At 39.1% G+C, this 25,713-nt stretch overlaps 1 protein-coding gene across 1 annotated transcript in view; it reads left to right on the top strand.

The window, feature by feature from the left end:
• The window catches only part of LOC129731933 (netrin receptor unc-5-like), a 333,354-nt gene that overhangs the window by 90,306 nt on the left and 217,335 nt on the right, over nt 1–25,713 (top strand). Inside the window, exons 2-3 of the mRNA XM_055692326.1 lie at nt 694–1,954; nt 21,505–21,721. Of these exons, the coding sequence (XP_055548301.1) occupies nt 986–1,954; nt 21,505–21,721 (1,186 nt within the window). The 5' untranslated portion in view covers nt 694–985. The remainder of the gene's footprint in view (nt 1–693; nt 1,955–21,504; nt 21,722–25,713) is intronic.

The following is a 25,713-nucleotide window of genomic DNA, read 5'->3' as shown; positions in this document are numbered from 1 at the left end:
TCTTGCGTCGAGACGAAACTTTTTCCGTCCAGACGAACCTGGGCAAAAGGGCAAACGTCTTCTGGCTTACCGGCGCGCGGTGGTGCCCAATGGCAGTCAAAAGTTATCGAATGTGTTCCTAACCTACCGCCTTTTACTTCCTTTTACTTCTTCAGTTCCAAGCTACTAGAAACGGTTGACATTGCTCGTTTTGGCGCACACGGTTCTTGCTCTGCTGCCGGTGTGAATATGAGCGATGAAAATAGTGAAAAGATAAGAAAGTTGGCTCTCTCAATTTACATAAGGTGAATGTGTGTGTATCAGTAAGCGAAAGACGATATTTTGGGACGACCGACCGTTCAAACCTAGTGTATTAAGCAGTCTATTATCCTTTCACGCTTCGTCAGCTGGTTTCGGGTTCCGATTATTACGGCTTTGGGGAAACCATTTCTGGATATTAACATTCTATGCGTGAATTATGCGACCGGCGGTAAAAAAGGGGCAAAAGTTGGAAAGTTCAATGCTTTAAACTGACCTGGTGTAATGGTTGACCCAAACATTAAAAGGTTTGAATATTTATGTCGAGTGTTTTTTACTGTCGATTTGATAACATTTTCGCTGCGCTGTGATGCTACTGCAACCTACAACAGAACTTTTCACAGCTTCATACATCTTCTAATGAGATCTATATATTTTTCTTTTCCGTCCCACTAGGTTTTTACGAAAGTTGACATTGATCAGCGCATTCCGGCTGTGTCTCGCTTAATGGTGTGCCGAATCGTTCACGTCAAATGCGACACCCTTCTGCTTGCATAAATTATGAACACTTTGTCGCCATCAATCGCAGCCGGTCCGCTTCCGACCATAGTCAACAACGCAAGCCAGTGTGCGCCAAGAAACAATCGACCGAAGATGCCTCCTGCGAAAAACTTCTGCCATCATCAGTAGCGTCATAAAAGCCAGGAAATTTGTTCAGCTGTGCCCCCATCACTAACCCCCTCCTGATATGCATGGCCAAACAATGAAGCTTTCTTATAAATTATCGTATTTCCTCAATCTATATTTCATTTTCGCGACAACGACAGCACTTTTCGCGAGTTTGAGCGCGGCCTCTGCAGCCAAACAACAACAACAACCGCTAAGAAACGTGCCAAGCGGCAATGTCGACCCTCAACTGACGATAACCTCGTCCCCGTCAACGCCATTGTTGTTGGCAATAAATGAAAAGGACGCACTAAGTTCACCCAGTCCGACTACTGCGAGTAGCGGTGGATGGAAAAGTTCGTCCTCTTTTGCCATGCGAGATAAATCCGGACCGGAGCGGAGTGACTTCGGTGATGCTTCCGGAAAATTCCTTTCACACCCCAAACCGGTTAATCATCATTTTTCATCTCCCGCTGAATCACTGATTTTGAGGTCGCGTGCACAGGTAGGAGATGAACGGTTGGCTCGACCGAAAGAACATTTCAATATGCTGTACGGTAGTCTCTCTCGGGAAGGTGCAAGCGAAGGTACCGGGAGTCAAACAAGTGGAACTACTCGAAACAATCAACCGGAGATGAGTGTTTCCAGACAGGAGGAGGACGAGTACGATTCACGGAGTGATAATTATGAGGATGACAAAATATTCAACACAGCGGTTTTGGATAATTTTTTCGATCGTTCATCAACCGGAGAGGGAGGCACCTTTCTGGGCGGAGCTGATAGATTCGAAAGCAAAACTACCACTAAGGCTGACTATGAGGAAGAAACTAGCGACGAGATGGAGGATATCGATGAAGATTCATATGGAGAGGAAGAGGAAGGGGATATCTTGCCGGTGGATAAAGCGTTCGAAAGTTTCGGCAAAATCGGTGAGGAATCGGGAGCGAAAGGTGATAGTTCTCTTCCGTATTTTCTTGTGGAGCCGCAAAGTACGCATGTGATAAGAAATAAACCGGCCATTCTTAAATGTAAAGCTGCCAATGTGTTGCAGGTGGGTACATTTTAAACTATTTGTGAGCAATTTAACTGTTTGTTTGGAATAAATTTAAGGTACCTCTCACATGCACGTCTATCTTTAAGGTTTACATTTCAATAATTATCTGAGTAGTACTAAATTATTTATTTGTATGAATAAGTATTCGACTTTTCCCAGAACTGTTAGAATATAAGCTCGCAGGAAATTCAACTTCTTTTCATGTGTAAAAACTGTAGATCCAAGTAAAAAGATGCGAAAAATAAATTTAAGTTTTGTAGAATTCTATATGTTTCCAGCCACTTTTTTCGCTCGTATGAAGAAATATTTTGTATGAGGTTTCCACCTTACTTAGAACTTTAAACAATCGGCTAAAGCATTGTCACTATTTTTAGTTTTGACTTTATTTTCTGTGCTACATGCAGCGATGATAAAAATTTCAAAGATATGTCATGTGGTCCTCGTGGTTCTGTGGTTAGCGATGTCGGTCGGCTAGCTCTCCCACACGGTTGTGATATCGGGTTCGATTACCGATCGAGACGAGGATCTTTTCGAGCTGGAAATTTTCTCGACTCAGCACTGGGGCACGGTGTATCGTTGTACTTATCCTACACATACAAAATGTGCCAAAACAATATCGATAACGAATTCTCTCAACTAATCTAGTTGATCGAGACCGCTATTAGCCCCAAGGCTAAGCGTGCGATATTGTTGTTGTTGTCTTAGTAATCAGTCATAAACAGATTGACAATACGAATACTTCACCATCCATGCAATATCCATAATGATCATTACAACACATTCGAACACTAATTTTTCCACTACTCTGAAAAAATTTTACCTGTCGATTAGCAAATGTAGGTATTAGATTTTGATACATATTGATTTAATTTTATAACAATTCATTACTGTTGTCTAATAAATCAAAATGGTTTTTTAGGTGGAGAAAAACTTTATTTTTCACGTATTTCATTTTGAAATTTTCGTTCGTTGGTTGATCTGGAAAGGTTTTTTTCCATGCGAAAAAATGTTATGTTATCAATATGATGAGATAGGATTTTATTTAATGATTTTTTTTTTCAAAGCATCCAAACATACACAGAAAAATGAAAGCACCTAAATATGTGTATTTCTAACGTAGATCAGCCCTTTTGTGCAAGAGGGAACTTTTGGATGAAAGTGATTTACTTACTTTGGAGTACCTGCACTGAAGTCGTCATTAGGTAAAATTTAATACTATCAATATCAATATCAAAAACTGCATACAAAATTTCACCTAGAATTGAGTATTCGCATTTCACTAAGTTGTTGCGTTGTTTTTCACCCATTTTTTGCGTATTTTTTACCTAAACCAATGAAAAAAAAATCAGGTCACGTAGATTAATGTTGTTTTAACGCGTTCGCTTGGTTTTTTTTTTTTTTGAGTGTAGGCGTGGAATCGTTTACAGTCCGATTAATCGGGCTTTAGCTTTCAGTAGGGCGTAGGTTTCCTTCGCCGTCACTGAGCTAGGTTCTGAATCGACATGATGAAAATAGTGCCCATCGTGCCCGTCATTCGTATCAAACTCTCCAAGGCGATGTTGAACAGCAAACAGGAAAGTTCATCACCTTGTCTCAAACCTTTGCGTGATTTAAAGAGACTCGAATACGCAGTAGAGCAGTTCCACAAAAAATCCGACAACCAATTTTATTGACCATTTTTAATTTGGTTGAAACTTTGCATACATGTTTCTATGGGCAAAAACTGCCATTTCGTGCTATTGGTTCAATTTTCTGGAACACGATTAATTTTTGGGAAGCTATCTAAAAATACTATTTTGGAAAAATATTAATGGTTACAAATATTTTTAAAGCGTTTGTTTGGTCGGTAGAAACGTCTATGCAAAGTTTCAGCAAAATAAAAAATGACATTTAAAAAACCTTTTAAACTGGGATGATTTTTGTAGAACTGCTCAGTATATCACTTGTGCCATGTTGGCCTTGATCAATCACATCAGTTTATTCGGGAATCCGTTGTAATGCATGATGTTTTCAGCTGTTTTCGATAAATGGAGTCGTGATAAGTGTGCACGTTGTTTTCGTGACATTATGGTTAGATCTGGTCCGTGATGGTCCGGGCATCGGTACTGGCCCTCGAACACCCTGGTTAAAGGTGGAAGATGACGATACAGGATTTGCTAGAATATTTCATAGACGACATTGATAAGTAATATGCCATGGTAGTTGCGACACTTCCGCTTGTCGTCTATTTGTAGAAGGCGTCCACCCCATACAACTACTCGTATGGTAGTGTTTCCTTCTTCCAAATCATATAAATGACATGGCTCGCTCGGTAGTCCGCTTAGTTGTTCTTCAGCTTTTCAATCTCACAACGAATGCATTGTCATGCACTTCGGGGGCTTGTACTTAGTTATCGGCTGGTAGTAGTGATGTCCGATTTTTTCAACTAATCAATTATTACCTAATCGATTATTTTCCCAGCGGCAGCTAATAGACATCGATTATTTGACATAAAGTAATCGATTAATCGAATTATTCATTTGAGTTGGCGGTTTCCAAAATTGTAGCAAACTTCGAAGCAAGAACTTTTAATTATTAACACATTTCATGGAGGAGTTAAAAGCTCGTACAATTAATGATGTTCATCGATGTGAAGCAGTTCACGAGAAAAATTTACGCGAATCGTAAACAGTTTAACAAGTATAAATAACGCCATGTATCATATTAACTTTCACAAGCAAAAATTACTTCGCGAAAAATGTTCAAATCAGAATTGAAATAGAAATCCATTGATGTTATTTTTAGCTTTATACATAACTAGCTGCCCAGCAAACTTCGTCCTGCCCATTTTTTTATTTAAATAATTTTAAATATTCTTGTTGTGAAGTTGATTTTTGGCCTCTGAGTGACATTCTGGTTCCGGCATTTGGTCATTTCGGCTGTTTCTAGTAACCTAGAGTTCCCACCTTGGATTTATTTGGCGTTTGGAATTGATTCTTGTCGGCATAATAGAGTTCAACTTAGACTGTATTCCGGTCAAATTGGTTGAAATATCTGTTTCGTTTGTAATATTATTTGCGACGTTGGATATTCATTAAATTTCTAAATATACTAGATATGGATATAAGCCTCAAGAGGATAAGATCGAGAAAAAAAATAGAAATAGTAAATTAAAAAAAAATGTTTAATTTTAAATCATATCATTAAGGTAAAATGCTTTTCGAACATCAAATATTTTCTGGGTGTTCTGAATCCCGGACTTTTCTATTTAAAAACAAAATTGCAGATAATTTCAAGATTTTCAGGGTTAGAGGCCCTGACAATTTATTCCTGACTATTTACTTTTTACTTGGTTTTTACCTTGATTCACAAATGGAGACCATTTCTTCTATTGCTATTTGTAAGCAAACACAGCTCATCATCTGTTATTTTTAGTGTTTAGCAAGGATCATGAAAATGTTTTACATGTGCAGTTTTCGTTTGTGGATATTATAAGTCATTCAGGATACTAGAATGTATGCTATTTTCAAAATTTATGTAGGCTTCGGAATTTTCGTGTATTCACGTAAATTTTGTTGCTCACGCGTTTTTCACGGGTTCTCTGCGTAGATTGTATTTGAGCCTAGTTGATGAAACGTTTGAGTCAATGAAATTGCAAAGTTGATGAAACGTTTGAGTCAATGAAATTGAAAAGTAGCATCGTAACTACCTTGTACATTCACGACTTTCGCACATGTGTCGCATGTATGTTTGTATCGGCAAAAACAAAAGGTTGTATTCAGGATTGAACTATAGTACGAGGGCTTCACTTGGCTCTCATTGTTTTACTAGTTTTATTGCATAAAGTCTTTCACCAATCGGACATTAATCGAGGTCATCTAATTGATTATCTAATAATCGGTGCTTCGCCTTATCGATTAAAATTATTCGGCTATTTTTATAGATAATCGATTAACTCGATTAATCGAGATATAATTGGACATCACTAGCTGGTAGTGCTCCAAGATCAGTTCCTGCTTCGCTTCTACTTGCTGTATTGCCATTTAGGTGTCAATTGATGTCCCCCTTTCACCGGTCAACTACCTCGCTGGCATCCTTAGGGTTGTGGTGCATAATTGTAGAGGTTATGCACCGCAACCTAAGGACTGGTTCACCTTCTCATAGCACCCTCGTGCGTCGCTGGCACGTGACAGCTGATCGAGCTTCTCATGTTCACGATCCTCTTGCTGACATTTCCGTGGTCTATGAATCGTGGTCATGTCGTTCCGTGACCATTCGTACTTGGCTTAGTTTTTCGTCGGGGACTTGCTCAGATTTGGTCCTTCTCCTTCACCGCTACATCGCATTCCTCGTCATACCCGTCATTTCTGCTGATCGGTGCCTTCACTCCTAGTGTCATCCTGATAGCCGTGCAAATACTGCACCAGTCGTCCTCGATAGGCGATGCGCCAAGCTTCTCCGCCGTATGTGATACCGCTTCGGGCTGATACGCGTATTTCATAACAGCCTTGAACCTGGGAGCTCCGAAGCTGCTGTAGTGACACGAGCCAATACCCGCATTGCGATGCGTACGTTAGAGACGTCTGAAAAAAAAAAACCTAAATTAATCCACCTAGTGGTGCAGAAACCTTTGTTATACTAACTATAATTGTATACTTATAAGGCTGCCTATAATCGCATATCAGTCCCATCTTTATTCCCATCAAGTTGAGAAAACAGCACATAAAGGTATTTTTCGTGCTTAAGTTATTTCAACTGTTGAGCGTGGTTTATTCCCATATTTTCGACATGATATAATGAGATAGACATTTACCATAACTTCTCTATAAGAACGACAAGAATTCACGTGGGACTGGTATGCGATTATAGGCAGTAAACCAGTTAATCACAAATCGTATAGCAACGATCTTTGAACTATAGCTTGACGTGGTTTTCGCAAATATTATGGATGTTATCACTGGAGTATACTGCCCATAACCGCATAATTGTAACATTTGCAAAATTGGTTGTTCGAGCAAATGACACTTTTATATTTTGATCTTGAATGCATTGTTCCCAATATATTTTTGCAAATAAACAGTTCAACTAAACTTAGTATCACGAAAAAAGCACTACTTTACACTATGTAAACGTTGAATACTACTTTTGAAGTCGAATTGGTTGAAATTTTTGCAATGATACTTTTATGCCGTTACTTTCAAGCTACTTTTGGAATATATTACAGTGGAAATGAAGTTTTTCTTGTATTCAACAAGCATGAGCTGAACGTCAGAAACGGATCACCGGTAGTTGGCTACCGGACCAGAATAACTTCCGAGTTTCAAAGGATGCAGAAGTGGATTTGGATGGAAGCTTTTATGACAAAAAAGTTGAAAAGGTTAAGTAGTGTTACAATTATGCGGTTATTTACGCTATGTGACAAAATAGCTTGGTATTTTTTACGACTTTTTTCAAACAAACATAAGCATATTTTTTCAAATGTAAAAAGTACATACTATTTTAAGCATGTCCCAATAAAAAACGCAAAATCCATAAAATGTCGAATGTTACAGTTATGCGATCACAGGCAGTATATGAGTCCTATTTTTTCAATCGAGAACCAATTTTTAAATGCTGGATAGAAGCAACATATTTTTTTTTAAATAAACAGAAACAGTAAATAGTAATAGATAACAAAGGTGCTGATTCCATACTAGAACAGCAAATATGTATGTTAGTTCGAGGCAGTTCTATTTTTTTAATTCCCCATAATCCAGGTTTGAATACCAAATTCGCATTATTTTCAGAAATCGCAGGACCTAGAATTATGAATCAGCATCAAGTCTTTTTACGAATTGAAGCAAACTTCTACTAAACTCAGATCAGCATTACAAAGAAAAAAATATAACCATTGACGAAAGTTGTCAATTCAATTCTATCTCAAATGCAAAATCTGAAAATGAAGGTTTTCGCGACATTTGAGAGATTTGGATTTTCGGAGTGTGGACGAGAACATTATTCTTTTCGAAGGCCTAGGCTGTATGATAAAATCCGAAATAAAGACTTTATAAAACTTTCTGCGATAACGAGAAATATTTGCACTTTGTCCTAAATTAGAAACCATTATTTATATCTTATATGAGCGTAGTGTATCATATCATAGGAATAAGTGACTTTCCACCTGCGCACACTAGTAAACGTGTATAGCCATGTAAAGTTGCTTCAGTTTCATCCAAACTACAATTGATCGCATCTCAATGTTCACAATTTTTAAATTCTTGGTCACGAGTTAAAATTATGTTTAGAACCTAATAATGAACATCAAATAAAAGTTCAACTGAAAAATGTTCCAGCTGTTCAAAACGTAGCATTGCAAACAAAACATATCTGCATCTGCAATATCTGCATTGCTAATTGTGTTATATTTGGACACTGTGGGATCAGGTTTTGCTTCAATGCTCCCCGAAAGCTGTAAAAGCTCCTTATTTTTCGCAAATCTGGGTTCAACGTACAATTGATTATATATTTTAAAGTAAGTGTAGACGGAATCTTCGCAAGCAAGAAAAGAAGCTAAGTAAGCATTGCAATTTGCTCTAAAATTTATTTATTTACACCAGTTAAGACGCACTACGAAAAGTGTAAAAATTATGCAAAGTTGCCGATGATTGTTGCTTTCCTTTAAGAAATAAATAGCGATACGAAAAAAGAGGGATAGAAAGAAGGAAAAGCATGGAGAGAGAGATAAATTATCCAGAAAGTAAAATATTCCATGTCTAAAATATACCTTGGTCAAAACTCTACAGTTCAAGCAACCAATAAAAAATCGCACTCAGTATGATTTTCATAGAGCTCCGGGGCTTTCATTTGAGCATGCGAACATCAAAATCGGAATATGCGTACTGTAAAAAGGGTGTTTTTTTGTTATTTTTTTTTGGATTTTGATATACTACAAACATAACAAAAACAACATATTTACACATCTATACATACAGGCACACATTCACATACATACAGAAATTGTTCATCTCGTCGATCTGAGTCGATTGGTATACAACACATGGCCCTCCGTGCCATTCATTTTGCCTTAAAAGTTGAATGTCTCATATAAAAAATACTCTTTGATCAATAATTCAAAATCTAAGCCACTAATCGAAAATCCACTCGGTAGCATTCTGGGGGAGAACAGTAGCTTTCGTTTGCGTATAAGATCATCAAAATCGGATATTGCGTTCTGTAAGAAAGGTGCGTTAGTTTTTTGCGGCACATACATACAGACAACATACATACACACACACACATACATACACACACACACATACACACGAACAGACATTGCTCAGTTCGTCGAGCTGAGTCGAATGGTATATACGATTCGCCCTCCGGATCTTGGATCTATTTTGCGTTTTTGGACCGATTTTATAACCTTTGTTTAGTATAACAAAGGTAAAACGGCCATCGATGAGAACATGGCCAATCTTGTTTACTGTAGGTTGGTCAGGTGATCTTCCAACGGTTTTGTGAATGTCTTTAAGGAAAAAAAGCTACTTCGGACTACCATTCATGTTGAATTCTTGTTTGTTCTTTTATTAGCAAACGTTTTTCAATGCGAGAAAACGAAAAACAAACATTTCAGAGTGGCGGATTTTTAGGTCACCATGGAAGCGGGCGACGTAGTTTTAAGTACAATCGATTTTGCTTCCCAATAACATTCAAATAGGGTAAAATAACCTATAGTAGACCCCTTTATTGTAATAATCTATGCTGGACCTCCCGTCAGATTAACTGCATTTCTCTTAACATAGTTAAAGCGGAATTTCTAACTGTTGTGCAGACTGGCTGGACACGATGTATCCCGATGGAAGTTTTCTGATAATACCTCGAGTTTTCGCATAAAATTAATTAATCTGGTGGGTGGTCCACTATATGTTTATTTACCCTAAATATAACAAAGGTAAAACGAAAGTATGACAAACTGTTCTGGCTCTGGGTCACATTACATTCATAATTTTGAAGTTGCTTCTCAATGTACAGTTTGCAACGAGTACTGCTAGTAATCTAAAAATTCACCATGAAGATGTAAACTGCTAAAATTTGCTGAATAGTAAATTACCTTGCATCATTGATCGTAGACAGCTGTACGGCATGCGGATGCTGCTAGTGTAAAGTTTAAAACTTTGACGTCGTTAGGGCATCGTAAATCACACAATGCAACTTTTTTTGCCTTGTTTTCTATATATGATTTTTTGATGTATTTTGATGCAAAAACCAATTTCGCCGAGTTTGAACCTATGTCACCTTGAGCGGCAACAATTTGAATTTTTGAAAAATCGAACATTTTCAATGCTTTTTTGACGCCATTTTTTAAGCCAAATATCAAAATGTTAAGAGTTTGTCCACATAAATACATTTTTCAACCCATCTTTAAAAAACACATCTTTAATTGGCCAAAAACTGGCTTCAAAACGGTGATTTTACGCATGGTTTTAATATATTTTCCAGAGCAAAATAATAACAACAAACAAATATGATTCTCTTCCTTTTTGTGCACAAACCTCTGAAATTTTTATAATTGGCTTTAAAAAAATGGCGTCGAAAAAAGGCCGTACACTTCCGTATGGTTCAGCAGAAAGACATTGTTTGCACAAAAAGAATGAGCCTTCGAAATATTTGTACTACTTGGCTTAGCTTGGCTGTTCGCTGCTTGAGAAAACAAGATTTTAGTTCTTCGCTGCACCACTAATTTTACTCGAGTGCTTGACCAATTAGATACCATTGATTTCGTCTACATTGTTGAAGTCTGCATTAGAAAAAGGAGAATACCTATGTGTTGGGGGAGTCAAATTTAGCTCATTTTTAGGGCAGAAGTACAGGGGATAGTCAAAATAAGTAGGATAGGCAAAAATTTGATGAAATTTGAAATGCTATAGCTTTGCTAAACGTTATTCGATTTTAATAATTCGAACACCATTGAACTGGAAAACTTTTGAAGTTTCATTTTCTGACCCCAGATCTGGCCTAGGTCACCGGATATAGGAAATATTCCTGAGTTCCGGTAGGCATGTCAAACCTGCTAATTCTTGGATGGATCTGGTAATGGGTTACCTGATAAAAATGCTCATTTGCATCATTGGCATAGATGACAAAATCATTTCTGAAGCGAATAGTTCATCAAGATCCTGAATCGGCCAAGAACTCATCGAGAAATGGCTATTTTTCATCCGGAAGTCCTCAGAGGAACCTTTAGTAGGGGAAATTTACGTTTTTGCACCAAATATAGCGTGTTACACCTCTATCTTCAGGATTTTTTATCAGGAATCTTTTAAAAGACAGATATCTGAATATAGGCTGCATTGGCCACTTCCGGAACGACCTGGAGGCCCCGAAGGAACCCGTAGTGGGAGAATTTACATTTCTGCATCAAAATATAGCATGCGACACCTCTATCTTCAGGATTTTTCATCAGGAATCATCCAAAAGACATATTTTTTTAAATACAAATTACGTTGGCCACTCCCGGAACGATCCAGATTCCCCGGAGGAACCCGGAATTGGGACATTTACATTTTGCATTAAATAAAGCGTGCGACACTTCTACCTTCAAGACTTTTCATCAGGAACCATCAAGAAGACATATTTATGAATACATATTACGTTGGCCACTCCCGGGATGATCCGGATACCCCGTAGGAACCCGAAAATGGGGACATTTACATTATTGCATCAAATAAAGCGTGCGACACTTCTATCTTCAGGATTTTTCATCAGGAATCTTACAAAAAAAAATATTTCCTAATATAGGCTGCATTGGCCACTTCCGGAATAACCTGGATGCCCCGAAGGAAGATCCGGATGCCCGAAGGAACCCGGAATGGGGACATTTACATTTCTGCTTTAAAAAAAAAGGGTGCGCATAGAGCTGCAAGATTTTTCAAGATTTTTCATCAGGGTTCCTTCGGGGTATTTAGATTGTGTCGGTAGTGGCCAATGCAGTCTGAATTCAAAAATATGTCTTCTTGATGGTTCCTGATGAAAAGTCTTGAAGGTAGAAGTGTCGCACGCTTTATTTAATGCAAAATGTAAATGTCCCAATTCCGGGGAATCTGGATCGTTCCGGGAGTGGCCAACGTAATTTGTATTTAAAAAAATATGTCTTTTGGATGATTCCTGATGAAAAATCCTGAAGATAGAGGTGTCGCATGCTATATTTTGATGCAGAAATGTAAATTCTCCCACTACGGGTTCCTTCGGGGCCTCCAGGTCGTTCCGGAAGTGGCCAATGCAGCCTATATTCAGATATCTGTCTTTTAAAAGATTCCTGATAAAAAATCCTGAAGATAGAGGTGTAACACGCTATATTTGGTGCAAAAACGTAAATTTCCCCTACTAAAGGTTCCTCTGAGGACTTCCGGATGAAAAATAGCCATTTCTCGATGAGTTCTTGGCCGATTCAGGATCTTGATGAACTATTCGCTTCAGAAATGATTTTTTCATCTATGCCAATGATGCAAATGAGCATTTTTATCAGGTAACCCATTACCAGATCCATCCAAGAATTAGCAGGTTTGACATGCCTACCGGAACTCAGGAATATTTCCTACATCCGGTGACCTAGGCCAGATCTGGGATCAGAAAATGAAACTTCAAAAGTTTTTCAGTTCAATGGTGTTCGAATTATTAAAATCGAATAACGTTTAGCAAAGCTATAGCATTTCAAATTTCATCAAAATTTTGCCTATCCAACTTATTTTGACTATTCCCTGTATTTTGACTATCCCCTGTACCTAGGATGAACCACTTTATTCAGTGTACCACCCTGACGAAAAACTGTTTATTATATTGATACAAATGGAAATTTAGGTCAAATTGATTTATAGTGGACCCATTTCCAAGAGCTTGCAACGCGCCAGATTAGCCTATTTTCTCCTAAAATTGAATCAAAATTTATAAATATTCCTCGTGATTTTGATGCGGATTGGGTGGATGAGATGTTTCTCGATGTAAGTTTTACGAAAATTCCTCGGGTTTTCGCTTAAACTGAGTTAATCAAGCGACACAATAGAAAAGAGGCCCTAAACATATAAAGTAAAGCCTTGGTGCTAGATTCCGGATTGGAACGAAGAATTATGAACGGACTTCGCAGCCAACTGTTTTAGTGTACAGGATAATTGCGGGGCTAGCGGTACGACCCTACTGACACTCACAATCTCTCTCGAGTCAAAACTTGAGCCTACGAAAACTGGCTTGTTAGGCAATCATTGTACCTCGAGACCAGCTGGAGGGTCCACTATAAGATAGTTTATCCTACAAAGGTCTCTCTTGATTCTGAAGAAGATTAGTTGGATATAATTTTTCCCGATGGAAGTTTTCTGGAAATCCCTCGAATTTTTTCGTAAACTAAGCTGATTAAACACTTTCATATTTTTCGGAAAAAATACACCTAATAGTCCAAATGCAAAACAAATCATTTGGGTTTTATGGGGCAAATTGACCTTCCATTTGACGATGATTTTATGAAAATCGGTTCAGCCATCTCTGACAAACATGAGTGAGAATTAACAGTCTCCAGAACACGTTTTTTAAATAACTTTTGAAGTACATGTCCAACATTTATAAAAATCAAAAGTTAAGGATTTTTAGATAGCCCGTTCCATGCATGTCTAAGCCAACCACACCACCGCGTATTCCGATTGCCCTTCAGTGCGTATACAAAACGAATAACCCGCAGTGTTCTAGATAAAACAGCCCTTCGAAAGATTCGGCAAACACAGGCTCGAGTGTTCTTAACTTCGTGAGCCCTCGGGAGCCCGAATGCCTACACGTGTTTTCTCAAACGCTTCATGTTTTCAAAAGTACATATAAAAAAAATGCAGATGGTTGGATGCGATGGCTAACATCTAGCTATCCATTATTATTCCATTGTCAATCTCTTCGTGGTGACTAATGCTTGTGTGTTCCCCGAAACTGCAAGCTCTCGGTTGCCTCATGTGCCGAATTTAAAACCCTCGGTTGGCGTGTTTACGAATAGCTCTCTAGTGTTTTGTCTTGAGCTCGCGACGAAGTATAATACAAAATGCCCTGCGTGGTGTGTTTGTTATCAGATGGGCCACATGCGCTTTCGAGTGCTGTGGTTTCCCCATGCCTGGCCCGTTCATTCAAAACCAATTTTGTTAAAATCGGTTGTGTAGTTTCTGAGATAATGAACTTTCGTGATTTCCACATTTTGATAAATAACATACAAACTAAAAATCCGATTACAATAAAATTTTATTGAGTTTTATAAGCTATCAGACTTTTCATTTGAAAATAATTTTATGTAAATCGGTCCGGCCATCTTCGAGAAAATCGAGTGAGATTGAAAAGTTGCACATGCACATACACACACACAAACACATACAGAGAATGCTCTGCTCGTAGAACTGAGTCGATTGATATATGCCACTCGATCTTTTGGAGCACTTTTTACCGTCGATTTTACCAGTGATTGCTATACCTTTCTAGGAGAAACGCCAAAATCGTGAAAACACCTTGAAGGGGTCCAACATAGAAGAGGGGTTTACTACTGGTAAGTTTACCCTAAGGTAAAATTTTGTGGTTCCATAGTCTTCTAAGCTACGAAACAGAAGTGCCTCAGGCTGTGATTTGGGATCTAGAGGTTTCTGCTTGAGCGATAGGTACAATCTAAGTGGAAAAGGAAAGTGATTCGACTGCTTCACCTTTTGGTACGGCCTTACCACTACTGTTTGAGGTTTTAGTCACCGTATAATTTTATTCCCTTTGGATGGTTGATCTTTCTCGGTGAAATATACACACTATGTTTGCTTTAACATGACGTTTCGGCGTACTGTTATTCAGCCATCGTCAGATCTAAAATTTTATTTCTCCATTAGTTACACAACACGTACTACACAAATTTTTATTTTCAACTTACATGACAAAACAACATTCTTCTCCCACCAGTGTGGTTTGCTTACTGACCTTTTTTATTATTATTATTATTTTTTTTTTTATTTATTACTCATATACCTTCCCTGTGTTGGTAACTTTTAATTTTCTGTTACGGTATGAGATATTGCTCGGATCTTACTCACTAAACCATTGTAGGCTGAGTCCATCCCCCCACATTCGCGTTGCATATTAACCACTACTGGATGACAACTGCCAACTGAAAAGTCTCATTTCCATATTTTGCAACTTGAAGAGCAATGGTATGCCGATTCGATCAAATGTTCCGCTAGAGTCAGTGTGAACGCCTTCTACGTACCTACTAAAAGAAAGGAACTGTAAGTTATTTAGAAAGATTTTTAAAAATATGGGAGTATTCATTTGAAATGCGTATAGAGTTCTATGTGCTTTTATGATTTCGTGTTGATTAAATTTACTGACATATATTGTGTTAAAGATTTTATGAGAGAAGTCGAAGCCGGACTCTTCGAAAAATAGTCCTTCGGGTAAAGGGTGTTACGGTCGAAAATTGCTCAAATAAAAATGTGAGTAAATTGGCCATTTTTTATTCAAAAAATCATATCTTATTTCTTTGACAAGTTTAATTGGTACAGAATTATTGACTCGATCTTCTATTTGAGCGAATGTGAATAGCCAGACCTTTCTCTTGACTCCTTCCATATAGTTTTATGCAGCCATTTTGGTTACTTTATTCGCCGCAGAACGCCAGTCAATCTGGAACTGCTTCTCGTTGACAACTGTCTTTCGTTGAGGTTCCGCTTGACGATAGCGCAGTACTTTCCTATAGGACGGATCTCTGGTGTGTTGGGAGGGTTCATGTCTTTTGACACCATCTGGACGTTGTTCGCGGTATACCACGAGCCGACACACCCAGCTTGCTTGCGACATCTCGGACGGAAAGGTTAGTATTCCGATTGAAACTGTTGGCCATTCTTTTCATCGTTTTCACGGCCTTCGGATTTCTAACCTGTCTTTCTGGCAGTCAACAAACGTTCTCCACACACTTTTTTAACTTTGGTGGTGGTTGATTTGGCCACATTCAATAATTTTCTTATCTTGGCGTACCAGTAATTTGAATTTTGGCGATGGGCGAGCAAAACTTGGATGCGTTGCTTGTCTTGCTTCGATGCCATCTTCATAACTGAAGAGCAAATGTCGAAATCAAACATAAGGCATGATACTATACACACACACTATACACATACATATTTAAAATGAGGGTGTTCAGGTTCTTTGATGCACGATAAAAGTAATACGGCCCTTTATATAATTGCTCAAGGGAATTCGTAAAACAGTCGCAAACTTCGGATGAGTTTACACGTGCATTTCTTATTCTTATTTTCATTTGTACAATTTCTAAAATTACTTTCTGTAGAGAAAATTCTTAGTACCTTCATTGTGAGATATCTGTGGGTCTGTTTGAATAGTAAATATAGGCATTCTAACAAATCCTTTTTTTTTCTGATAGCTAAGCAGCACATAACGCACTCGAAGCCATCATATGTACTTCTAAGCTAGTATGGAAGTGCATCTTTTCACTGGGACAATTTGCAGAAAGGAACCAAGTCTGGTTATATTGGGTTCCTGGTCATCATGTACCGAACTAATTGCCCCAAAACCATCCTGTGGGTTTTCATCCAGGGCCCTGAACGCAGAATTAAAAAGTTTGGAACATCGGACAATACATGAGAACTGGATATGCTCAATAAGGCTACACCATTCGAATCGCTTTATAAAACCAAGCGTGAAAAAAGCCAACAGCTCTTTAGTTTAAACAAAAAAGAAATAAGGACAAGTACAGGACCATTAACAAAACATTGTCTAAGTGAGCACCACCTGAAACAAATTGGTCAGTCAGATACGAAATTTGTCGTCTCTGTGGGATCGAATTTGAATCCGCAGAGTATTTGTTCTGCCAATGTACTGCATTGATACAGCGCAGAATAAGAGCCTTTAGAATAGGAATTACGGAGCCTTTTGAGGTATGGTCAGCAAATCCTAATGAGGTTTTCATACGAAATTCAGTACCAAATTGGGAGAGAGAGTGCGATATAACAACGACGATCACTTCCATAAATAGTGATATGCCTGCCACGAATACCTAGTCTAAATAATGATCGCAGCGCACATAGGAGTACGTAGAACAAAAACCTGGCCAAAATTATTTAAATGAGTTTTCAGATAGCAAATGTGTCTCAACGTGGTTTTATTTCTATGAAGCTTCATATTTAGACATAAAAACTTATTATTAACAAGATTTCAACAAGATCTAATCACCTAGCAGTGATATATCAACTTTCCTCTGCTATTACTCTGCAATTCTAAAAAAGTACAAATATAGTAAGAGCTTGTTCTGGTGAATACTTTTTTGTCAATAATAGGGGTGCTGGGGGTAAGCCCGGCCCCCTAAGGAAAATGATTCTTTAGTAGGACTTGATGGCAAATATTGTTATATTTCTTTAACAGAATCATTGCCCAGATTGTTTTCTACAAGCTTTCAGTACTTTCAAACTGTTATTTTACAAGAAATAGTGAAGTTTTTAAACTAAGATAAAAACGACGTTTAGCAACCGGTGCGGGTGAAACCGGCACCCCTTGGGGGTAACACCGGCACCTTAGTTTGTTCATGAATTCACTTGAATTAATTGAACCAATTTAAATTCGGAAACCGCCAAATGAGAGATCTTACATTTCTGTATGTTGCTGTTGTATTTGGTTGTTGTCGGTTAGCTGGTTCTGGGCGGATTGCCGGAACAAGTTCCGGTGAACATTATGTATAAACAATGAAAGAATTTCATACTCGGCAAGCCTATCATGTGGCACTTTAAATCATATTATTAACTAGTTAAATCGAAACCAGGATCACATTGACCACACTGGAGAATACTCCAAATACCACCGGGAAAGCGGCCAGTTTTGTGACTAGATTCAGTACATTCGACACCTATAATAACCCTTGGAATCATTCATAAATCACAGAAGAGCTTGAGTGCATGGTTCTAAGTCGATTAAATAATTTATTTAGCAGCGAGACACCGGTAATAGATGAGAAGTATGTGTCAGTAACATTTAACTAGCCTCAGACTATGTCGGACTTACCCCACTCACTGGGTGACGGTGTTACCCCGACATTACCCATTTTTTTAAAAAGAGTATTTCTACAAATTTATCGCTTCAATTTACCTCAGATCGAATTCCTGTGATTGCTAACAATACAAGCAATAAATTGTAGAGCAACGAAAAATTATTTTAGTCTTTTCAAATGAATAAAAGCTTAAGTTCCACTCACGAAAAATTACATCCGTTTACGCATAAGCTGCAGTAGCGTATGTTTTGCCTATTATTTTGACGTTTGACGTTTCGCGGTGGCTTCGATGTGTCTTTAAATGTCTAAAATATTAAATACCAACACTTCACATATTCCAAAACACAGTTAATTAGCATTTTCTAGTTAAATCCTAGGGGTGACGGTCTTACCCTCAGTGCCGGGCTTACCCCCAGTACCCCTATCTATTATCTGCTCCTTTTAAAGCGTCTTTTATATCACTCGCTTTCAAAGGATTGTCTGATATGGTATGAGGATTGTCTGATATGATATGTTGGAAACCGCTGTGCTCCCAATAGATCATTGAGTCGTGGGAACTGCGCAACTCAACTCATCCAATGGTGCAATTTCTCTTAGCATTTGCGTTTCGCGTCTCTTGCTTAGATCACTGCCATCAATTCTTTGCTTTGACGACATAAATGCGTAGCTTCCGACCAACTTTACAACATTACGGTTAGGCTATACCATTTTTGTCATATTACGAAGCTGTCAATTTTATATAAACTAACTTTTGAAGCGACTCTGTTGACATCTTAAGATCGAGTGCTTCTTGGAGGACATTTGGGTTTTTTTTTTGTAAGACTTTTACCACTCGATCATTGTTTCGATCTTTTGTGGTAACATTTGAGAGTTTCTTTGAGTTTTCCCCCAGAATCAGGAACTTTTTATCAAACGAATGTTCATAGCATTGCGCAATCAACCCAAATAGGATATTTCTCGGCAAGTTATCACAAAATCTGAAGAAACTAATCAAATTTTTACATTCGATGTATGACAAAAGCATGCTAAATGCACTTATTCAATAACAACAAAAATTCAGAAAATCTGAATGTTCCAACTTCGCATTGATCGCAATTACGAATGGGTGAGCATGGGGCAAATTTTCTTTCTGGTACTTTTTGAGAAACACATAACCTTTCCAATGGTGGGTAAATTTTCGCTGGGACTTGCTGAGAACCCAAACAAAAATCCTTCAACCTATACAACATATTACCTCCACAAATTTACTTAACATACCTTTGTTGTTACCGCCCATATTGAATTTACGCTCAAGAATCACTTTAAAGTTATTATAACATGAGTAGAAGTTTATAGTTTTCGTACAACAATTTTTGACTTATTCATGTGCTCTAACTAATATCAAGGTTATGATAGTTACTGTAGTTTGAAAACAATTCAGATAATTTCAAGACAGCCTGCATACAAAGTAGTAAGTATCAGAGAGTCCAAAAAGAAGCAATAGCACGAGGAACACTTGAATTATTTTTTCCGTATTTTGGCCAAGTTTTTGACTGAAATACTCCTATGTGCAGTGGTCCAAATCATAAAAATTACTGATTTTCCATAATTATTTTGGTTGATTTTTCATGATAATATAGGCAAAATGTGTAGTTTCGTTTTCTTGAGAATAGGATTTCTGAAGAAAACATAATGAATAAATAAGCGGTGAAACACTCAATTCCTATTGCAAAATCGGAAATTTCATTGGTTTCTGTGAGAAAATCGTTTATCGTTTTACAAAAAAAAAAAATCTTAAGACTCGTATCACATTTAAGAAACACAAAGAACATGAGAAGGCAAAATAGCTCACTGAATGAAATTTTTTCCTGTAAAATTATAATATCGCTACAACATGCGAAATCACGCCGACGCAATGAATTATTTGGTAGAATTACATTACAAGCACGCTTTTCAAACAAAGTTCAAATGGGTTACGTTCCTAAATTTTCTTTCACTAAACGTCCATTACGTATATGTGCACCGAGGGGCCCATAACGACGGCAAAATACGTGCCTACCATAGTACTTAATCATTTAATCCACTTTCAAGCTCTGATACACACAATGTAAGTGCTGGGGCTCTGCCGAATCCTGGAGCAGAAAAGAATAACCCTGTCAAGGTTTTCCCCATTTCAAGCCTGCCCGTGTAGCGGTGGGTGCTTCAAGCTAAGCTTTTTGCACCCATTCATACGTTTCCCGATCCCCACCGAGCCTGTATGCAAAACTCAACATTTACAAGCTCAATAAATCACTCGGCGGGAAATTAAACAAAGCCGAGAGTTTACATCAACCCGTACGCGGAGCAGGAAAATGATGCTCAAATGTAATCTCACACGAGCTTACGGGAAAATCTTTTTATTTCTGTTCGGCTCACAATCCGTTGTGCTCCCGGGGAGAAACGAATGGAGGTGATCTGCTTTGGATTCACAGTGGTTGGTGCCAACAACAGCGCAGGATATGCTTACATAGAAGGCAAACTTGAACCAAGGTAGAACATTTTTATGCCGTTGCTTGTTTTTCCGAAACTGTAAAATGGTAATGCCCGAGTCGCTGCTTTCGGTTTTTCATCGCGTTGAGGACGTTCGAGGCACACGTTCCACTCAGTTCGCCCGGTTTGTCCAGTCGTCCAGTCAGAGAGCTAGCGTGGTTCGAGAAAGCGGGAAGGTTGAGCTGCGTACTTAATAGAAGGATCTTATACTTTTCCTATCGTCAGAAGAAAGAAGAACAGCTGGAATCGGACTCAGAACGAGGAGTTTTCCGGCTATTGGACAAGTAGTGGGTGGTAGCGAACACAATAAAAGGATTATTTTATTTAAATTTCTTCTTCGTAGCAGTGATTCTGATTAGTAGTCAAAGAGCTGGCTTTGTTTGGGGGTTTAATACTCTGACGGAATCTTTTAACCGTTCTCGAGGGACTGGCCATTCCTAGTTTATGGTTTGTATCCTAAGACCCAGCTTATTATCGTTTACTTTAAAACCATCTTCGATAATCGATGGTTTGTTGAGCATTAGTTCAATTAACATTTTAAAGTATAACGCTGCTTACAGAGTTACGTACTTCAACACCTCTCTTATCTTACCATCGCATCGGTCTATTTAGCAAGAAATTTTCTTGAATTAAAACAACGTTCAATTTGGTATTCAAAATCTACGGGTTAACCTCACTCTCATTTACATCTAACTGGCCCTTTGTTTGTGTGTGTAGGGTAGACTGTCTGGACTGTTTTTACCCATGACTGGCCGGCATGAATATTTCATACGAATCTGTACGCACAACAAACCGGGCACTTTCACTATTCAAATGTACGATGCCGAGAGGACTCTTTCGTCGTTTCCACTGAGCTTAATCTTAAATACCGTTCAGAAGCGTAGAGTTGTTTGAATATAAAACCGAGACTTTATCAGGCTGTGTTTTGTTTCTTACCTATCCTAGCATTCACTATCGTGCATAACAGGGAAAATCCTCGTAAATCTTAATGTTTTCTGACAGAACTTTACCTTGCTGTTTTTTATGGTTTCAGGTACACTTCAAATGCAGTGGTAGCAACAAACCTCCACCCTCGGTAGAAGAATCACACGTGGATCCCCACAGTGGTGTTCACTTTCAGGAGATAACGGCCACTATTTCCCGGGATCTGGTGTACGAGTACTTTGGAAAACCGCCGTTTAAGTGTGAATGCCACGCGTGGTCACCGCGGGGGAAAACTATCAGCCAACCGGCGTCAATTGTTGTTGCATGTAAGTACTATTCTGTTTGTTCGTTAGGTTGTCTTTCTGTAAAATATTTGAGCATTTGTAAGTTAAATCTCAGCTTCTGATTTTAATATGTATATGTATAATATAATTAAAAGTTATTTCCCTTTGGTCGTAAACCGATTTTGACAGGAAGAAAAAACAATTTTTGTAATTTTATAAAAATTTCCGAACTAAGAAATGTTCGGTACAACACAGATAAACCCATTTTCATAAGAAAATATCTGAAACAACAACCTGTTGTTCAAGCTTTTTGCCAATGTTAAGCCTGAATGCCATTTTTTATCCTATATTTATAAAACGATTTATGAAACCAAATATTTTTTGGAAACCCTGAGTTAAAATAATTTCTATTTTCATCAGGACTTTTCACCTGTCAACATTCAAGTTCATTGTAAACAGTGTGGGCAGTTAGAGAAGTGAAAAGTATTCGGAAGTGAAAAGCAAAAGCATTAGCATAAGCGAACTCAAAAACATTATAGAGACATGGAAAAATACGTTGCATTCAAACGGGACTTGAATTCGGAACAAGGAGATTGCGGGTTCAAGTCTTGTCTGGATGCGGTATATTTTTCCAAGTCAGTGTCATATTTTTCATTTGGAACTCAGCCATTAAACATTAGTTTTCTTCTCGAAAACTCAAGTTAAGTGTCTTTGCCATTTTTTTGTTTAAAATAGTTTATTTGACACTGCACGATACATTTTCCATGTCTTTGTCATCGAAAAGATCTCTTTTGTGTGAATCTTTAAAATTTCTCTTTTTTGAAATTGATTACTGGTAAACATCTGGATCGTGTTATTTTGAAGCATAGCAACCACTTTGCTGGAAAATCGGTGAAAAAACTCATTGAAATAATTCCCTCAACAACGGGCAGTCATTTATCGCTCAGCTCGAGAGCATTTTCTGTATGTTTACTGTAGTCAGGCTCGTTATCCTCCTCAATATGCGGAAAAAGCAGAGTTAATATTTACCGCCCACTTCTTGTCCAGGATGATTACTGCGTGTAGCAATTGTTTGCACTAAATTTCTTTCTTCTTCTTTGTGTTGTGTTTTTGCCGATCGCAGAAAAATTAACACATTTGCTGCTTTCTACACAGCTGATTGAAATAACAGTGGTGAATTACTAAGCACTGCTGAGATAAATTCGATAACATTCGAAAAAAAAATGCGTGACGGGGGATTTATTTGTTTTTAGTTTCGAGATGCAAAACAAACAACGCAATCTACGTTCCTACCTAGATGCTCCTATCATCTATGCCTAAAAGACACACGGTCAATGCACTGCAGTGAGCTCTGTTGTGTAGTGCGTAATGTTCTTTTGTGTAAAAAGCTCACATCGGTTTATTTGCTCTCCGGAGAAATATTTCAAAGTCCACAACAGTGTTTTTTTGCGGGCACCTCAAATACATACGATTCGCTGGTCTCTTCAAGCAAATGCGTCGCTTTGCCACCAGTGAATGAGAAGTTGTTTTCGCAGTGGAAAATATTCTCTTACACGCTAGTGATTCTCGAAGAAGAAACGACAAGGCCGATTGGAGTGTTATCGACTTTTCTGTTTGGAACTGTATTGATTGAAGCATAGCATGTGTTGTCGAAAATGCCTTCCATGTCAAGAAACGTGCATCTCTTGATATTTCAGCGACTTTTCGATGGCGTGGTTTAAATGTTTTAGGTTATGTTTCGTTCTTTTCCTACCTTTAGTATGAGTATCTCCTTGACTTTCCGTCAGCACTCTGCCCTAGACCGTGACGCAACTGAATCTGAGCCACTGCTACGCGGCCTAGTAGCTGCTATACTAGGCATTCTCTGAGTCGTTGTTCGACATCAAAAATGTATCGGAATCCTTTTCTTCCGCAAACGATCAGTTGCGGATAAGTCCAGTACTTACTTTACTTTACTTTGTTGGCTAACGGACCGTTCACCGGTCTAGGGCCGAACGAATTAGGGATATCCAGCTTCTTCTGTCTTGGGCAGTCGTTATCCAGTCTCCTCGTACGCCAGCCCCTCTGTATTACCTTCACTATATCAGCATGTTTGTATACCTGGTACAACTCGTGATTCATGCGTCTGCGCCACACTCCATCTCCTAGTTTACCGCCAAGTATCGATCGTAAAATTTTATGCTCAAAAACTCCGAGCACTCGTCGATCAGCTTCCTTCAGCGTTCATGCTTCATGTCCGTAAAGGGCCACCGGGAGTATCAGCGTCCTTTACAGTGCTAGTTTTGTGCGAGTTTGCAAACTACGGGACCTTAGCTGGTTGCGTAGTCCGTAGAAGACCCTGTTCGCAGCTGCAACTCATCGTTTAACTTCACGGCTCATATCGTTGTCACATGTCACAAGTGTACTAAGATAAATGAATTCGTCAACCACTTCAAATCGTTTCCCATCTACTTCCACTTCAGCACCAACACATCAGCACCAACACCTCAGCACCAACACCTCAGCACCAACACCTCAGCACCAACACCACGGGGACTCCCACGCTCTCCCATGTACTTGGTTTTGGCAGAGTTAATGTCGTCGGCAAAACCAAGAAGCATGTGAGATTTTGTGATGATTGTACTGTTTCTTTCCACGTTTTCTCTTCGTACTGCACCCTCAAGAGCGATGTTAAACAGTAAGTTGGAGAGCGCATCCCCCAGCTTCAGTCCATCCAACGTTACGAATGCGGCTGATGTTTCGTCAGCTATCCGCACACACGATTTTGATCCCTCCAGTGTCATACGACTCAGCTTTATTAGTTTCGTAGGGAAACCGTGTTCCAGCATGATCTGCCACAGCTCGTTTCTTTTCACTGAGTCGTATAGCGCCCTGAAGTTGTACTCCCGGATCTTATCGAGGATCTGTCGCAGGGTGAAGGTTTGATCCGTCGTGGAACGCCCCTGCCGAAAACCAGCCTGGTATTCGCCAACAAAGGATTGCGTTAACGGTCTCAATCTGAAGTACAGGATACGAGAGAGCACTTTATATGCGGAGTTGAGCAACGTTATGCTTCGATAGTTGCCACAATCCAATCGATGGTCCTTCTAATAGATAGGGCATATGAGGCCAGTATGGCAGCCATATAGACGACGACAAGCTCCCGGTTCAGGAGGTTCTGTCAACCTCAAGAAAAGAGTACGCGGTTGCCAGAGGGTCGGATTGTTCTACTGCAGTTATTATGTACCGCCACGTTCGTCCACCGAAAGTTCACCCAGATGATCGATTTGTTATCTATGGTACGGTGAGGATGGGCGGGTTCAACGCTTGGAATGTTGAATGGGAAAGCCGGTCTACGAACCAGAGGGGTCAGCTCTTGTAAGAAACTTTGGCAGAGCTCAGCCTAAATCTTTCTAAAATTGCGATCAAATTTCCAAATTCAGCAGAAATGGTGCGGTGTCGATAATCGACGTGATGTTATTCAGCCCAAGACTGATCACGAACTGCAAGACGATGGCTACACCAACAGTAACCGCCAGTCGTTTTGCTACAGTGTTGCAACATTGTGAGGCGCCAAGTGGCGGGTAGAGCCAACACTTTGCCCGCCCACGGGTGGAAGACATCGCATTGTGATGCCGAGGACGCAGCGTGCGCGAACAGACGAACGGAGAATAGAGCGCAGTAAAAGCATCTGGATCGGCAAGATCGGCGCAAATAGAACGATAAAGGCAAGCAAGAGGGCCTGCTTCGATAGGCTATGCGTGAGTGCCAATACGAATCCGTGGGGTGACGAGTGCAGGATCCCACCGGCCGAGACTGAAGGCGTAGCAAGGAGGAGGGTCAGAAGTGAGTCCCAATCACCGCAGGAGTTTCGCAAGGTTCTATCCTGGGCCCGTTGTTGTGGAATGTCATGTATGACGGAGTGTTGAAACTCAAGTTCCCTGTTCTCGTATGATGTCCAATAGCTCGGCGCTTCATGGCAGCAAGCGAAGACTTCTTGCCAGCGTTGTTTTGTCCATACTTAGGTATGGTGGGTCAGTGTGGTCCAGAGCGTA

This window comes from Wyeomyia smithii, chromosome 3 (assembly GCF_029784165.1).
Source record: "Wyeomyia smithii strain HCP4-BCI-WySm-NY-G18 chromosome 3, ASM2978416v1, whole genome shotgun sequence".
NCBI classification, from domain to species: Eukaryota; Metazoa; Arthropoda; class Insecta; order Diptera; family Culicidae; genus Wyeomyia; species Wyeomyia smithii.
The sequence above is the reverse complement of the archived record's forward strand: the minus strand, read 5'-3'. Positions and strand labels throughout refer to the sequence as shown.